Source organism: Lepidochelys olivacea (genome assembly GCF_965140295.1).
Source record: "Lepidochelys olivacea isolate rLepOli2 genome assembly, chromosome: 16".
In the NCBI taxonomy this organism is placed as follows: domain Eukaryota; kingdom Metazoa; phylum Chordata; order Testudines; family Cheloniidae; genus Lepidochelys; species Lepidochelys olivacea.
Window position 1 is genome coordinate 13,907,173 of NC_140426.1, and position 14,578 is coordinate 13,921,750.

The window sequence follows — 14,578 nt, forward strand, 5'->3', positions numbered from 1 at the left end:
CCCCAAATTATGGAAATTTCCTGTAAACCAAAGCTTTTGGAAAAAAATTGTTATGGGTCAACATTTTTCGCATTTCTATTTTGACTTGATTTTATATTATACTTTGTAAGATTTGAAATAGATTTCAAAATGCAAAGTTGGAACCTTATTGAAACACTTTCCCCCAATTTTTATTTTCAAAATGAAATCTTGTCAAAATCAACCTGTTCCCCCCAGAAAGAATTTCCATTTCGACAAAACAGTTTTCCAATGAAAAGACATTCCATTGGAAAAATGTTTTTGACATGCTCTAATTTTGAAATCCCAGGAAGGAAGGTACTATACAGCACTAGATATTCTTATGGTTGGGAAGATCTTGCATGTTACCTGCACTGGTTTTGGTGAGAGATCAGTATTTTACCAATAAATCAGCTTGGAAAAGAGATGACTCAGGGGATATGAAAAAGGTCTATAAAAGCATGACCGGTGTGGCAAAAGTAAATGAGGAAGCGTTATTTACTCGTTCTCATAACACAAGAACTAGGGGTCACCAAATGAAATTAATAGGCAACAGATTTAAAACAAACAAAAGGAAGTATTTCTTCACACAATGCACAATCAACCTGTGGAACTCTTTGCTAGGCCAAGACTATAACAGGATTCAAAAAAGAACTAGATAAATTCATGGAGGATAGGTCCATCAATGGCTATTAGCCAGGATGGGCAGGGATGGTGTTCCTAGCCTCTGTTTGCCAGAAGCAGGGAATGAGTGACAGGGGATGGATCACTTGATGATTACCTGTTCTGTTCATCCCCTCTGGGGCACCTGGCATTGGCCACTGTTGGAAGACAGGACTGAGCTAGATGGACCTTTGGTCTGACTCAGTATGGCCATTCTTATGTTACTTCTGCCTGCAAGCCCTGGCTGCAAGAACGGTCAATGAGGTAAAACTAAATCAAACCTTCCCTGTTACATTAATTCCAGGAGAGGCTGCCCTTCGCTGCCCTTCCTGCTGATCCCACAGGAAGCTCTGGAACACACCCTCCTCTCCGCTGACTCACTCCCTTGCAGATACTTCCCATTTCCTTCGTGGTACCTCCCCAGCCTCTGACTCCAAGGCACCTTCCTCAACCCAGCTACTCAAATACGGGGCTGAGATTCAAGGTTCCAGTCTGGGCCCTATCAGCAGTTCTGACCTTTCTGCTGCATGAACTTTACCCTGCATGATTATTTGACTGAAGTAATTCAAATAAGAGAAATCAGGGTCTGTTTTTCCCTTGACTCTTAGCTGGTGTAAATAAAATGGAGGGGGAAAACCATCTGATGCAAGGGTTAAAACTGCAACAGCTTAGCAAGCAGAACTCCCTCCGAAGCCAATGGAGTCCCATGCACCGAGAGACTGAATTAAGCCTTAAAACTGCACAGGGTTTACATTGCAAAGAAAGGCTGATCCTATTCTTGTGAAATTAGGGCATGAGATTATATTCAGAGTTCAGTGTGTAGCTGCTCCATACTAGTCAGTGATGGGCCTGGAATTCTTCCACAGGAAATCTGCCAGTGGAAGCAACAGCAGCGTGCACTGACTCAAAGCACCTCCTTGCAGTCCTAGCCGCACACCATCCCCAGCCAGCACCATTTGCCTCCTGTGGGCTGCCAGTGAAGGGGAGGTTGCAGCTGCTTACCATGTCCCTGGTTGAGTTTCCACTGCCAGGAAGCCTCTGTTAGTGTCTATTAGCGTGGAAGCCAGCACAGACTCCAGATGGATAATACCCACTGTGACAGAGTTCCCCTTTTAGGCATCTGATTTGCTCTACTAGATCAGATCATTGGACCATCAAGCCAAGTCTCCTAGGTGTAACAGCACAATCCTTTACAGTAAGAAAAAAAAATCCTTCAAATCATCTAGACAGTCATGCAATGCTACTCGGGGGGGGGGGGGGGGGGTTATGTGCTACAAACACAGGAAGGAACAACTTCAGCAAATAATATCAAGTATCTGATGCATCCTTAACGGAAGGAGAATTCAGCAGTTACTAGCAGTACCCTTTATGCTTTCCTTAGGGTAGGACAGTGCACTCTAGAATTCTGCTCAACTGTATTAATAGACCCCTGAACTTGCCTGATTCTGGGTTCTCATTTTAAAATGCAAAATTCAGCCTAAACGCTAAGCCAGTCAGTAAACCTATGTCTGAGTCAGTCTGGGACAGATTCTGGTTTCACACAGAAACAAGAAACCATTCAGCCACTTTGCCTAGAGGTGGGTCCAGATCAAAAACCTTTCGTGAAGTTCTGATCTGGATGTAAACTTTACAGCAAGCTCTCGTCTCTACAATGGGCCAAACAATCCAACACCCCTCTCCACTTCAGGAGCCTGCAGGCAATTTCACAGCCTGCAAGAGAGCCAGTGTGACCATTTGCCGCTCAGGACCACGGCTAGCTTTGACAGCATCTTGTTTTGAGCCCGGGCTTTTTACAAACCCCACACTCAGTTGTTAGAAAACCACATGAGTCCAAGGCCAAAGAAAAGGCTTGTCCTACCCCTTGCAAGTTGAAACAGTGGATTTTATGTGGTTCTAGGGGCCTCCCAAGCTGCATGAAATACCCCAGATAAAGTGACTAGAATCCTACTGAACAACCAATTACAACACAGCAATTATATGGGCACTGCAAAAGGGGCTTTGTTCTTAAGGCTGCTAGACCTCCAATGACTCACTGCGGAGTCACCTTCTAACACGAACATTTCCCCCACATTCCTTCCTGAAGGTGACCCATGACTTTTGGCAAAGACAAGCAGTTACATCCCTAAATTGCCCACTATCCAGCTAGCTTTTATTATTGCATTTCCTTTCTTTCTCAACCACATGTGTCCTTAATTCCCTCACTGAAGAGGAGCTGGTACATTCTCACCCCTTGTGTTTCCAAATAAAAGGCCAGATCTGATTGCCTTACTTATGTGAGGAGTCATGCTGAAATCAGGGAAGTGCATGAGATTTGGCCCAGGATTTCTCAGCAGAGCTGTCACATTGCACCAAACAGACCCAGGAAAATGCGCCCTGGGTCGGAGGGGTGGGGGGGAGGAGGGAGAGAGACAAATTGGACACAGCAGAAAAGAGAGAGGTTTATTTTTAATCCAGTTATTTATTCATTTCACCTGCAGTGGCAAGCAATTCAAGTTTCGAAAGCTGCTGACAGAACAGTGAGCTACACTGTGTACTTTCTACAGCTGTTATCAACGTCACTCACCTGCACGTAATCCCAGAAGAATTTAACCACTCAGCAATCATTAACAAATAATCAGTTACAGGATCAGGTCCTATTACTCTCAGTTTAAACACTTAGCTACCAGCATAGGCCTAAGTTTTCAAAAGTGACTAGTGATACAGGATGCCTTAATTTCTGGGTGTCCAACCTGAGATGCCTTAAAAGGGCCAGATTTTCAATCCACCCTCTGAGAATCAGGCCCATTTGAGATTTCACAAGATGAGCACCTAAAAACCCTGGAAAATGTAGGCTGCATTATTTTTCTTTTTATTTATTTCTATTTATTTATTTCTATTTATTTCTATTTTATTTATTGCTGTAGTGCCTAAGAGCCCCAGGCACAGACCAGGACCACACTGTGCTAGGTGCTGTACAAACACACTACAAAACAATGGTCCTTGCCTCAGAGAGTTTACAGTACTTACTTCCATGAATAACCCCTGTGCTGAGCCTATGAGGAGAGTAATGAATTGGTGAGTCTAGAGAAGGCCGGGAGATTCTAGCTCTGAGTTAAATGGTTATTTTATGTAAATAAACCAGACCTCAGAAGAGGGTAATTCAAAAGCACCAGTTGTGGAGACCTGACTAGGAAAAGAGGGAAACTGAGGCAGCAGTGCATCCAACAAAGGAAGAAGTAAGGCCCCGTTACAGTCTCTCACTCAACTATTTCTTTTGTGATGCTCAGAGAAAGAAAGTCAAAGCTCTGTTTGAGATCCCAGCCTCTGATGCAAGAAATAACCTTTGAAAGTGACCTCTCCCAACACCCCAATGCACGCCTCCACCCACTCTTCCCTGGTAAATGAAGGAAATCTTTTGAGAGGAGAGATGCACAGGGAATTACAGGCAAAATTCTGTAGCAGCATACATTCAGCTCAGAAACGGAAGTTAACTCCCTTGTGAATTGCTAGGTTTTTTGCTACAGCTATGGATATTTTTATAATCTGATCTTTAAAAGGAGGGGCAGCATATGCTTCATTAGTTTTTATAAGACCAGCTTATACATACACACACACACACTCCACACTATGTGAGAAGATCCCACACCTAAGCCTCAAAATACACCCTGGATCTCAAAATACACCCAAATTACAAAACATGGCACACAATCCCTGGGGAGGCTTATTGAAATGTCATGTTACTTACTTGTCACAAAGGGAGTTGACAGAGCCTTTGGAACTGCAGCCACACGGAAGGCAGAGCCCACTGGTTTGGTTCAGGAGATATCCTTCCTCGCAGTTTTCACACCGCAGACCAGTGTAGCCTTTGTGACACTCGCACTGTCCCGTTGAAGTATTGCACTCATTCACACTTGCACTCCCAAGAGCACTGCAGTTACACAGATAGTCTGCAAAAGAAAAAAGAAACTGAAATTAACATGCTCAGGTCATAAAATGAAGTATATAAGCATTGGGGAAAAAACTCTCTGTAAACATGCAAAAATTTCCAGGAGCATATTTGGGGCAATCAGGCTTGCATGCTCTTTCTGCGTGTGTAGCTTTGAAACAGCGTTGCCAACCCCAGTCAAAGATGATCAGTCAGGGCCTCAAAACTTACTTTAAAAAAAAAGTTGAGACTATCCCATAATCACATGACTCAAGGAGCTGGGGCTTTCAAAAAGACACCAAATATCACAAGACTCATGATAAAACTGCAACATCTGGCAACATCGCTATCTGCTTATATAGCCTTCAGCTCCACAGCATTAGAGCACCTCACAATTCATGGATTTATCTTCATCACACTCCAGTGAGCTAAGGCGGTATTATTATCCCCTCTTTACAGATGAGGAACTGCACAGAGAGTGAGGTGAAGGGCCAGATTTTCAAAAAAGCTCAACACATCGAGCGCTGAGCACTTTTGAGTGCTGATCGCAAATGGCACAACAACAGCTGTGGATATTGCCCAGGTTTCAAAATCTAGCCATGATGCTGGTGCCTACAAAAGAGCCACCAATCTCTTCTGAAAATGTGCCTCTGAGTGTGGATGCTGAACATCTGAAAATCTTGCCCTAAAATGACTTGCCCAGGGTCATACAGGAAATCTGTGGCAGAGCTAGGAACTGAACCCAGACCCGCCAAGTCCCAGTCCACTGCCTTAACCACAAGAAAATCCTTCCTCTCATTACCTAAAACAGAACGAAGCAATTTCAGCCTTGTTGTTGGCAGGCAGAACTCCACTAGAGTCACCACAGGGCTATCATCTTATCTGAAGAGCCATGCAGCCACGCACCCCCCTCCAACCAACTTCCATGGAAGTTCTTCATTTGGAAGGTTTACCGAATCCAGCCCTCAAAGGGCAGAGGCAAAAGATCAGACCACAAGTTCTCAGTCTACATAAACTGAAGTGTTTACAATAAAATTAGAATTTCTCCCCAGCAAACTAGAAATTGACACTATTAGTTACAGCTTCCTTTCTTTACTGGAAAATATTGGGCTCTTAATAATTTAAAGTATTTATCTACCAAGACTGAATTTTGAATAAGGTTCATGTCTGACATGGAAAACAGGCTTCGAGGGAGTTACGCAACACTGATTATTATTTACCGAGAGCAGCCAGGGTCCATGGCGCCGTACACATGGAGGCAGTTGCTATAGCCACTAACCAGAGGAATTTACAATCAAGAACCCAATCTCACACACTTTACCCCCAGGAATCACCCACTGAAGCCTACTGGAGTTTTGCCTACTGGAGCACTGGAGGGCCTAAAATTAATAAAATATTTCAATATTCGTACTTCACAATTATAGTGTACACTTATGTCCCTATTCAGCAGTCCGTCCCTACTGAGCAAAGCACTTAATCATATGCCTAATTTTATGCACCTGTTTAAGTTTCACTGAAGTCAAGGAGACTTGAACACATGTTTAGCTTTAGGCACATGCTTAAGTGTTGGTCTGAACATGGACAGATTTCAGAATGTATTTAAATGTTTTGTTGAACTGGAACCTTACCGAGGATCTCAAAAGTGCCTTTAGAAATACCAGCATCCCAGAGAGAAAGTACATTTATCCATTCGTCAGATTAATTTACTCATTTCATGATGGCTATTCTTGGTATATGTGCTTGTGGAACTTGGGGTGGAGGAAGAGATTATAAATCAACTTCCCAACTGGTTACATACATTTAAAACATTCTTTTTAAGATTATGCCAAATTAGTTCTGGAATTAAATAACGAAAAACGGTGAAAGGAATGCTGGAAGCCTTCTTCTCATAAAGGGTTGAATGGGGAAGTACTGGGAACTTCCTAAGAATCAAATATCCAGACAGTTAAACGTCATGCAGCTCAATATTTAGAGTGATACCAGGTTTGTTGTTTTTACAGTAATTCAATCCATCCGATGCACAGATCAGTTTTGCACCAGATTAAGAGATGAAAAATTTTATCTCATTCATGCCAACATAAATCTGGAGTAACTCCACTAACATCAATAGTTATTCTGCATTTACCCCTGTGTAAGTGAGATTAGAACTGGGCCTGTATTTTCTTGGATCAGAACTGATTACTGAAAGGAAAACCTGGAGACCTGTAGTTATAGAGGTAAACATCCACTTCCCATCACAAGCACAAATTCCCATCTCAGTTATACCGGTGTGGCCTCATTGATTTTGGCACTTTGACTTCTACCAATGAGCACAGGTCATGGGCAGTTATTGGAATAAGCGGTCCCTTTTCAGTTTTTAAATCAAACTATGAAACACATTAATTACATTCCATACAATGAGTTTTTAAAAGTAATTAGTCATAACAAATTTGATAAAAAAGATGATGTTCTATCTAATTGAACAGTGTTCTTAGATGCTAAGAGGGCTATGAAAGTGGTGGAGAAGAGAGACAACTTTTACATATTGCTCCATATTCAGAAGATCTTATTGCTGCAGTCGCAGCATAACATAAATCATTGCTCATTCTTATTTTACAAGGCTAGAGTCAACGTAACACTGCAGAAATGTCTGCGATAGCTTTCTGCTGCTCGTTGATAGTCCACCAGTTCTACAGGGAAAGCCATGGCTATTACAGGCCAACTTCTCTTCTAATTGCAACTCAACTGACATCACTATAGTTTCTCCAGAGTAAAAAGGAGAATTGGACTATATCCTCTCAAAAGAGACCTTTTTTGGGTGGGATGGGGGGGGGGGTTGCAGAGCTCAGATAATCTATCTAGCAAAAAGGTGCAGAAAAGCAACACTGGCCCAAACGATTAGCCAAATCCAGCCTAATTCATTCAAATGAGCAGTGAAGTGGTTCAAACTTTCAGAGTTTCGTGAGAGGAAGGGGAAGTCTAATGGTTACGGTGCTAGTCTGGAACTCGGGAAACTCAGGTGCAGTTTCTGGCTCTATTACAAAAACTTCCTGCCTGATCAAGGCACTTAGGGCTAAGAGCACTGCCCTGCCAGCCTTAGCGGAGAGGCACAGAGAAACTAACATGGGAGTTGTGAAGGTAAATATACTAAGATTATGCAGTGCTCAGACACTATAGTAACGGGGGAGGTCATGTAAATACATTAGATAGATGAGATCTCAAGTACTGCAGCTGGAGGAAACCAAATATAAGTCATGCTTTGGATTATATTTTACATCTGCAGCATCTACAATGTTCTATGTCTTAACATAGCTTTCAAAACGATAGAATAGTAAAGACTTTGGCTGAGATGTTCAAAGCGGACTATGGGATTTTTGCAGTCTTTCATCAAAATTTCACCCAGCTCCATTCACAAGCCCCGCACTCTCCACTGTTAAAAAACAACAACTGCAAAACCAAAATTAACAATGTTGAATAAATTCTAGCGAGAGTCACAATACAATAGCAGATGTTCCATAAGTGAAAAAGAAAAGTTAATGTATCCATAGAATTTATTAGACCCCAATCCTGCAACTTCAGGCACACAGACTGCACCTTCACAGAGCACCTTCACGGAGTCCTATTCAGCTATGCACATGCGGTGCCCAACTGAATGAGGGTGAACCAATAGCCGCAGAAGCCAGTAGCAGCATCTGCCGGTCCACAAGAACTTGAAGGATAAGAGGTTATGCTGTGAATTATTCACTCCATTATACCATTATACCAGCAAAGTTCTCAACCATTCTGGTTCTCAACCATGCCCATCGTCATGGTGTCGGTGTGCCATAAGTGACAGTCAATAGGTCACAAGATTAGCCTCTTCAACATATGGGACTCTCTTTCTTTCGTCCTTTCTGGCGTTCTGTGACTTTCTTTGTTGCGCCTGTCTTGTAGTAGGTGACTACCTACCATTACCTACCTCTAATTACCACTACAAAAGTTATTTTTCCTCCCTTGCTATCCTACTGTTAATTGAATTGTCTCATTAGACTGACCTCACACTTGGTAAGGCAACTCCCTTTTCATGTATTTATACCTGCTCCTGTATTTTCCACTCCATGCATCTGATGAAGTGGGTTCTAGCCCACGAAAGCTTATGCCCAAATAAATTTGTTAGTCTCTAAGGTGCCACAAGGACTCCTCGTCGTTATTACTTTAGAAGTTAATTACCCTAAGATTCTGAAAAGACCGTTAATTGATGTCACACCACACTGTAGCAGGCTCATGAACTTTTATCTGTGGCCCACCCACCCTTACAGAAGGACAGAGTGCCACACGCAATGTGGTATCTCAAACACGAACAGGAAGAATTTATTTCCCACTCATCTCATCACTGAGGTAACAGATTCCCTTTTGAGAGCCTATAAATCTTGAGAAAAAGTTAGCTATGGAAAAATTAATAGAAGATGGGCTATATTCAGACACACTGCATCTTTCGTCCCTGATCAGAGAAGTTAAGCCATCTAAAAGAGAAATCTTTGGTCCTATCCAGCCCCTGACTGAGGCCAGTTAATTGGATCATCATCTATATTGCAAGAGTGCCTAACATACTCTAGATATACAAAGATATAGGAAGCAATGTCCCAAAGAGCTTATTATCTTAAAAAAAAAAAAATCTTCATCTAGCCTTGGTCCCATCTATGTGGAGTCAGAGCTCTGAGTCCTTCTCCATTCCAGTCTGTTTTCAAACAGTTCATCAGAGCTAATTCTTTTTGTACGATATCCATTAATCTAGCTTTGGATCTTCCAACCATTCTCTTACTCTCCACTTTTAAAATTTAACATCCTGTTTCCTATATGTTCTTCTGATACTCTTTTCATATGCCCAAAGCATCTAAGCCTGGATTATCTCGGCTTTTCTATAATTGGTAGCACCTACACACTTCCCTTATTTCATTCATTCTGAACATGATCCATCCCAGTAACTCCAAGCATCTGTCTTAACATTTTCATTTTCACTGTATTTGAGATCTGTTCCTGTCTCTTCCTCAGTGTCCAGCATTCGGAGCCATATAACACTGCAGATCTAATTTCTATCTTGTAGATCTTACTGTTCAATTTGATCTACAATAGGAGAATACCTATCACTGCACTCACTTCTATCCATTTAGTCCAAGTCTCTCCTGTTCTGCTTAGAAGTTAGTCACCAAGTTCACCATTTTCCTGTTCTATGAAACCTAGGTACTTAAACTTCTGTACCTTTGGTAGAGGCTGGCCCCCCAGACCTACAGTCTCATCTTCCTGCAGTGTATCATTGAATCAACAGACCATATATTGTTTTAGTTCTGCTGATTTTCATGCCATTTCTTTCAAGTATACACCTCCCAACTCTTTAAACCTTCTTCCCACTTCCTCTTCGGTTTCCCCCACGAGCACTATCCCCTGCAAAAAGCACTCACCAGGGTGCCACTCTAGATGTTTTCTGTAAGAGCGTTGAGCACCAACATGAACAAAAAGGGGCCTAGAGCCAAGCTTTGTTGCATTCCAACTCTTACTAGAAACGGTTCAGTTTCTCCAGCAAGGCCTTCTGAAACAGCATCCTCATAAGTGGCTGGACAAGTCTGACAGGCTTCTGGCATCTGTTTCACTCCCATACACCAGACGACTTCTCTCAGAAAATGGTCATAAGCCTTCTGTGAAGGAGTCCCCTGAAGTTTTTCTACCAGATGGCGGAAGAATGTGGCCCCGCCCAGTTCCAGTCCCTTAATGCTTAGAAGAGGGCCCTGCCCCTTGTAGGCCTTCTTAAGTCTCTCTGAGTCGGGGAATCAAAAGGAGACGTAAATACCCCAACACACTCAAGGGTACCTGCTTTTCAGGGGGCAGGGAGTGGAAGGTCCACAGTGCTGCCAGGGATATAGTTCCCACGTACTGGGTTTTAAGAACTCCCTCCAGCTGGGCTACTGAGTCAGGCTTACTCTGTCTGGCTTAGCCCGAGAGTTTGCTGCATTCCCCATAGGTTTGGGATGACAGTCTCCTGGGTGTGAGATCCCCCGGTGGCTTCCAGAGTCACTCCAGCAGTTTCCCACTTAGGGCAATCATGCTCTTCCCCCTACAGCTGCCTGTATTTTCTTCCCTTTCAATGGCCTCCTCCCTACCATACATGATTGACAGGGCAGGGCAGGGCAGGGCAGGGCATGGCATGGCTAGCCTTGCCCCCAGGGCTTCTGTGGCACCTTCATCTTCAGCATGGGGTCTATACACTCCATCAAACCTTCTCAAGATCGATGAATACTACGTGCAGTGTTTTCCTCTACAGTTCTCCCACACTGAAGAAAAATAAAAATGCCCTTGCTGCCCAGTTAGAATGAGAAACTGATTTTTGGTTGATTTTTGCAACACTGCCTACTACAAAAAAAAAAAGTAATAATAATCAAGCCTCCCTCATGGTGTGGCTGTTGTCTGTACACTGAAGACACAATGATGGTCTCATGATTGGTAAGCTTCCTGAAAGCATGGAGTTTAAAGGCCAGAAGGAACCACCAGATCCTCTAGTCTGACCTCCTGCATCATTAAATCTCAGCCCTTATGTTAGCAGGTCTTTGACCATGAAACAAACACTGTTCCGCTAAGTCAAGTAAAAGATTCCAGACGGCAAGGATTCAGACAACGGGCTTGATATGGAATACACAGGCTAGGATCTGCTTACACCAGTTACTTGACAGGGTGGAAAATGCAGCGATAATCCAAAACAAAGGAGAGTATGCAGCAGCTTTTTGTTCACAACCTGGGAAAACCAACGTTCAAGCTCTCCTAGCAGCAAGCCTGGTGGCTATTTCTGTGATCTTGTTGAACGAAAGCAGTCTAGGGAGGCACTGAAGTAGCTGTTACAGAACCTACTTCAGCCAGGCTCAGATCTGTTTCCTGTGCACTTTCTGCTGCCGAAACAGTTAGAAACCCTGAAAAATCACAGGCACATTCTATGTAACAGTGATCAGACACAGATGAGGCTTTCATGACTACTTCTTTCTTTCCATGGCTGTCTGCTCACAAATAACGCTTCATGCAACAGCCACAATTATGGGTCCCATATGAGGAGAGATTAAAGAGGCTCGGACTTTTCAGCTTGGAAAAGAGAAGACTAAGGGGGGATATGATAGAGGTAGATAAAATAATGAGTGGTGTGGAGAAAGTGAATAAGGAACAGTTATTTACTTGGTTCCATAATATAAGAACTACGGGCCACCAATTGAAGTTAATGAGCAGCAGGTTTAAAACAAAAAAAGGAAGTTCTTCTTCACTCAGCGCAGTCAACCTGTGGAACTCCTTGCCTGAGGAGGTTGTGAAGGCTAGGACTATAACACAGTTTAAAAGAGAACTGGATAAATTCATGGAGGTTAAGTCCATTAATGGCTATTAGCCAGGATGGGTAAGGAATGGTGTCCCTAGCCCCTGTTTGTCAGAGGGTGGAGATGGATGGCAGGAGAGAGATCACTTGATTATTGCCTGTTAGGTTCACTCCCTCTGGGGCACCTGGTGTTGGCCGCTGTCGGCAGACAGGATACTGGGCTAGATGGACCTTTGGTCTGACCCAGTATGGCCGTTCTTATGTAGGTGGGGGAGTTTTAAGCTACCTTCATGCCCTCCCAATTTTGGGCTGCTGCAGGGTCCGGAACAGTTTTTGGAGTAACTCAGAGCAGCCCCAGCAGCAGCTTTAAGTTACAGTAGCGCCCCCCCCAATGCTGCCTATGGCTTGCACAAGCCAGAATGGGTATCTGCCATTATCCTACACCTTCTCTTCCCTGGCTTCGTTTCTGGCATGCCCCCCGCTGTCTACAGTAGCCCAGCACAGTACCTGTGGCAGAGGAATTGGTTGTCTGCAGTCTATTAGGGGTCAGGACAGATGGCCCAAATCCCACCTCACCATAGTTTTGATGTAAGAGGACAGTCTTTCGCTTGCTCAGGGTCACTTCTGACAATGAATCAGATCTGGAATAAAACTCTCCTTTCCTCTGTAGAGTTGGGCTTTTAGAGAGGGCAGCTGGGGTGCTTCTCAGAGGAAGAGAACTAGGACCGTGCCACAGTCAAGCAGGGAAGACACCCAGCATATGTTTTAGTGGTGAGCTAAAGCTGTGTGTGGTCACACTACAGCTTGGTAAATACAGCAAAATGTCCTGCAAATAATCAACTGAGTTTCTTAAATGAACAATTATGGGCCATACTCCTGCCCCTTTAGTGCTGACTTTCTGGGAACATTGGAGTGATAGAGGCTCTCTAGCACAAATGTTTGCAGAAAGCACATTTCAAATCCATGCAGGCTGGAATGCACTGAAACAGAATGTTACGTTTGTATTCCAGGTGTCTGAAGTGCACCCATCCAATCAAGAACCAGAAACAATACCTTGTGACTCAGCCAACCAATCTCACCCTAAGCAACATACTGAATTTTTAACATCCACCCAAAGAATAAAAAATTCAAATAAATATTTGTCTACATTTGAATAAATTTGAATAAATGATGATTTGAGGGATATCCATCAAACAAAAGAAGCTAAATGTGTTAATATAATTTGTTCACTTCAAATTATTTAACTCTAGGGTGAAGTTTTCCAGCTTCCTTCTTATGAAATAAGACCTTAATGAGTAAAACCAGTAAGTAAAGATGTAATCAAAAGCCAAAGGAGATACTGGTATACAGAGGACAGGTTCCCTCTGCTCCTACCTACCTGCTTCTATCTTAAGCTTCGCAAGGTCTTTGACTTGACCCCACACGAGGAAAAATGGGAAGGGAAATCTAGTCTCAAAACTTTGAGAGATTGAGCAAGATCAGGCCCTCAACTAATACAAAAGACACAAGTGACTGACAAGACTCCTACTGAGCAATAAGAAAAAGGAGGACTTGTGGCACCTTAGAGACTAAGCAATTTATTTGAGCATAAGCTTTTGTGAGCTACAGCTCACTTCACCGGATGCATTCAGTGGAAAATACAGTGAGGAGATTTATATACACACAGAACATGAAAAAATGGGTGTTTATCACGCAACAGCAAGGGGCATCTATGGGCCAACCTCCTTTTGTGGGGGGAGGCGGAGGGAGAGGAGTGTATTGCCATCAAGGCATCAAAGTGTCTGGAAAGACTGAAAGATGACTAGGGAAACAGGTATGAAAATTCTAACTAGGAGCTCCAATGATGCCTGTAATGTAGTAGGGAGACAGGATCTGGCTGCAAGGGGATGCTTTACTGAAGCTTCTGGACAGTCTAGGTTTGTCTACACTGCAATACAACACCCACGGCTGGCCCATGTCAGCTGACTTGGGCTCACAGGGCTTGGGCTGCAGAACTATAAAACTGCAGTGTAGATACTCAGGCTCAGGCTGGTACCTGCGCTCCAGGAATCCGTGAAGGGGGAGGGTCCAAGAACCCAGGCTCCAGCCCGAACCTGAATGTCTAAACTGCAATTCTATATCCCCGCAGCTCAAACCCAAGTCAGCAGCCGGAGGTGCTTTATTGCAGTGTAGATCTACTACTCACAGACCCTGTAGTTCTCCAATTAATAGCCTGTGCAACCTAGTGTCATCTTACAAGGTCTCTCTATCCTGACCTGAACTAAGCAGCCATGGAAGGGACTGCTGACTACCCTATAGCACCTTCCTCCTGCCCCAACTGATGATTTGCCTTTCAGTTACGGGAGGCAGACACCAATTGTACATGCTGCCAGGTTTAATAGCATGATCCACATTTTTCATTTGTGAATCACCTATAAAACAGTTCAGTCAAGTAGAAGACTGAATTAATTTTTCACTTCCTTTTTGACTCGTGATGTTCAAAGTGTACAGAAGAGATCCCTGTTCAAAGTGTACAGAAGTGCACATTTTAGCCATTTCTTTTTCATACAGACCATTTAAACCAGTGGTTCTCAACTGTGATCCACCGCTTGTTCAGGGAAAGCCCCTGGCGCGCCGAGCCGGCTTGTTTACCTGCCATGTCCACAGTTTCAGCCAATTGCGACTTCCACTGGCCGCAGTTCGCTGCTCCAGGCCAATGGGCGCTGCGGGAA

General features: G+C 43.5%; 1 protein-coding gene across 1 annotated transcript in view; it reads right to left on the bottom strand.

Moving 5' to 3' along the window:
* The window catches only part of MEGF9 (multiple EGF like domains 9), an 80,634-nt gene that overhangs the window by 31,319 nt on the left and 34,737 nt on the right, over positions 1-14,578 (bottom strand). Inside the window, exon 2 of the mRNA XM_084650112.1 lies at positions 4,385-4,586. Coding sequence (XP_084506238.1) covers positions 4,385-4,586 — 202 coding nt within the window. The remainder of the gene's footprint in view (positions 1-4,384; positions 4,587-14,578) is intronic.